The sequence below is a fragment of the Alligator sinensis genome, unplaced genomic scaffold, assembly GCF_000455745.1.
Source record: "Alligator sinensis unplaced genomic scaffold, ASM45574v1 scaffold264_1, whole genome shotgun sequence".
In the NCBI taxonomy this organism is placed as follows: domain Eukaryota; kingdom Metazoa; phylum Chordata; order Crocodylia; family Alligatoridae; genus Alligator; species Alligator sinensis.
The window spans coordinates 4,414,156-4,417,374 of record NW_005841831.1 but is presented as its reverse complement, the minus strand read 5'-3'; the positions used below and the strand labels follow the sequence as shown (position 1 = coordinate 4,417,374).

The window sequence follows — 3,219 nt, the reverse complement described above, 5'->3', positions numbered from 1 at the left end:
GAAAGATTTCATTTCCATTGAAAGATCAATAAAAACAGAGGAAGATAAAGCAAACGGATGTAGCAATTGATTGATGCTCAGCAGAGCTTGGAAACTTCAGGCATCTGAGGCTGGCTGGGTGGAGTTCCAGCTGACAGCACCATTGTCGTGTGTGGGGAAGGCAGCCAGTTGATGTCACAGTAGGTCATGAATTCTCAGACACTTTCCAGGAACCAACTGCAATTTTGCTAACATGTTTATGCAACTAGTCACAATACTAGGAAAACTAGGTGCATTTGTGGGTAGCTGATAAATTCTAAGGGCATTCTAAGGAGGCTAACAGGTACCAGGGAAGAAGGGCCTATTCCCTGGATTCTGGCTTTCCACAGACTTTTCAGAAAAGAGTGCTACTTCTCTCCCACTCCAAATGTGTATTATGTTGTACTTACAATTTTTCAAAAATGGCATAGTCCCCTCTCACTCTAGAGATAAGTGCCTTTACCCAGCAAAGTCACCAGACAGTAAAAGGCTGCAGAACTGAAAATACTGGGTCAGAAACTTTGCCAAAATGAAACAGAGAGAGAGAGAGAGAGAGAGAGAGAGAAACAAAAAGAGAAAGAGAGAAACAGAAAGAGAAAGAGAAATCTGGAGTTCGTCAACAAGTCATAGACATCAGGAAAGGAAATGACCTACAAGGTCACTTAGTCCTCCCCCACTTTCCTCCCCCTGGGACCAATGCAGGATTGTTCCCTGCAATTATTTAGTGCTCTGTCCAGTCCAGAGTATTAAATGATTTATTGTAAGTGATGGGGCTTTTACTTCTCCCTCAGGAGACAACACAAAGCTTAATACATCTCACTGCCAGGAAGTTTATCCCAATACTCATTCTTTCAGTATTCCCCTTCCCTGAACCTGTAAGTATACCTCTTTGATTATCTTAAATTAATCCTCCCCCCCATCCTTGTCTGAATGCTGTTTGCAGTAACTGGAGTGGCTTATCACGCTTCCTCTCACTCATCATGCACACATATGTAATTCTTATTTTTTTCATTGTAATACAATCCTTCCTATCCCCAGAATATTTTTACTGCTTGACTCAGCACTCTCCAGGTGTCCAGTCTCCCTCCCTGATAAACATGGTACCCAGAATTGTAGACAATACTGCAGTTATACTCAGTGCAGAGTTGTACTGTAAAAGGTCTGTTGCCCCTTAGCTCAAGCGTGGAGCCATTTTAACAGTTTGCTTGACCGTACCCTGCAAGCTGGTGCATGACATTCCCCTTTGAGGTCCGTGTAGGCTCCTGGGCATTTATTGTAACCTGCCAAGTCAGAGTGTCGGGCATGCAGATCTGCTACACATAGATAAGTGAAGGGGTACAAGCTTCCCAAGATCATGAAGAGGCTAAGGAAAACACCCCACAATCTGCTCACCACCTCCTCACACCAGTGGCCACAGCACAGCTCACACAGGCCAAATGATCCTTCCACTGTTTGGCCCATAAATGTGCTGCTTGGGCGAAATGCAGTTTTCCATATGTAGCGCTCTCTCATGAGAGACTGTTCAAGTGAGCCAGTACTGCCTGTAGGGGCCTGCACATAGTTCAGTGGCAGCTTATAGTCTGTGACTACGGCCCAATCAACCTGTGCAAGACTTGGCTAGATGAACCTTCACTTGCATGGAGTTGGTGCCCTGTAGGCTCCTATGGACTGCACCTCTGTATTTAGGGAGAAAACAAGAGTGGCCTAGGGTGTCCTAGCAGGTTGCCAATGCAACCCTCAGTTAGAAAAAAACCATGTGCCCATGATCCGCAGCAAACTATTGCTATAGGGAGTGCAACCTACCTTTTCACCTGGAGTGACAGATATTCTCCAAACACAGTGGGAATAGGAAGGATAGCCATTTGGAAAGCCAGGAGCAGAGAAATTCCCTGTTGAATCCTGCAAGGTCTCCCCACAAGCTGTGGGACAGAAAAACAGCAGCAAGGAGTTACCATCTAAAGCAATTGGCCAGAATTTTATCTAAGTGTTTTTGATCTCTGGTGGCATGTATTGGTACGAGGCTTTGCAGCCTTGCACCTTTAGGTCACTGGTTCAAAATCCAACCCTTTTTGATAGAGATCAAAGTGCATTACCATACAATAAACGTTTGAGGGCCTATCTGAAATCTGTTAGCATACACAGGATAAAAATGGTTTATAGCAGTCGTTGGCTGCCAAGAAAACAGATCATGACAAAGGATGAACGTCTCCCTCCTCCATTCCCTTTTACACACGCTGCTTATTCTTTTCATATTTTTTAATTTAACCAAATTGCAGAAGGTCCTGTCCACCCTCCAACCAAAGGCAGAGAGACCATGAATACCAAAGCCTGCTGCCAGGAAAGCTATTTTCCCTTCATTACAATCTGCTCAATAAAGTTCTCCTTAGTTACCATTGTTAATAGGCTTTTTCAGGTTAAAACATTGTAACAAAAGGAAGGCGAGCCCCTCCCTCTGCCCTCCCAAGCACACCCACTCTGCACTGCAGCAATGTATGGTATTCAGTTTTCATGTCACAGCTTGCTCTGCTCTTCACCATATTTGTTTCCTGTGGCAGCTGAGGCAATGTAGATCCCAGAATTATATATTTTTTTTATAAACCACACTCCTTCATTTTGGGAATAGGAGCTTCCAACATCTGCGAAAGCAACTACTACTGTAGTTCCTGCTCACTGAGCCAGGACGGAAGGGCTGACAAACACGTGCACAGCAGATGACAGACTGGGGCAGGAGACCACACATTTCAAAGTGCCTGTTTTCATTCACACTGCAATAGAAGCCACGTGTGAATACACATTATATGGAGCAGATGATACCAGGCCGGAGGCACGATTTGCTTAGGATTGCTTTTAATTTCATAACCGTTGTGTCCACTCACATTACAAAGCCAGGCCTGACCCACACTCGGTTTCCTCAGTTACTGCGAGGCAGCCCCCAAGAATCCTTCATTAAGGAGCAGTGCTTTGAAAGATCTGACAAGACTGAACATCTGGCTCCTTTTTACATGCAAATACCCAGAACACTCCTCTGCCTGGCACTCTCACACTGCCCGACTCTGCTGGTCGCTCACGATATTTTTCAGCCCGGGTCACATTTAGATGGACAGTTTGGAAGCTGAAGGTGAAATGGCTGGCTCTATTAAAGGTGCTTAATATCTGAAGGGAGGAAAAAGTCACCCAAGCTAGAAATCCTAAATTTCCCTA

The 3,219-nt window shown here is 44.8% G+C and overlaps 1 protein-coding gene across 1 annotated transcript in view; it reads right to left on the bottom strand.

The window, feature by feature from the left end:
* The window catches only part of TLL2 (tolloid like 2), a gene marked incomplete at its 5' end in the record, with an annotated part of 156,225 nt that overhangs the window by 53,243 nt on the left and 99,763 nt on the right, over nucleotides 1–3,219 (bottom strand). The window contains one exon of the mRNA XM_025210990.1: nucleotides 1,822–1,937. Coding sequence (XP_025066775.1) covers nucleotides 1,822–1,937 — 116 coding nt within the window. The remainder of the gene's footprint in view (nucleotides 1–1,821; nucleotides 1,938–3,219) is intronic.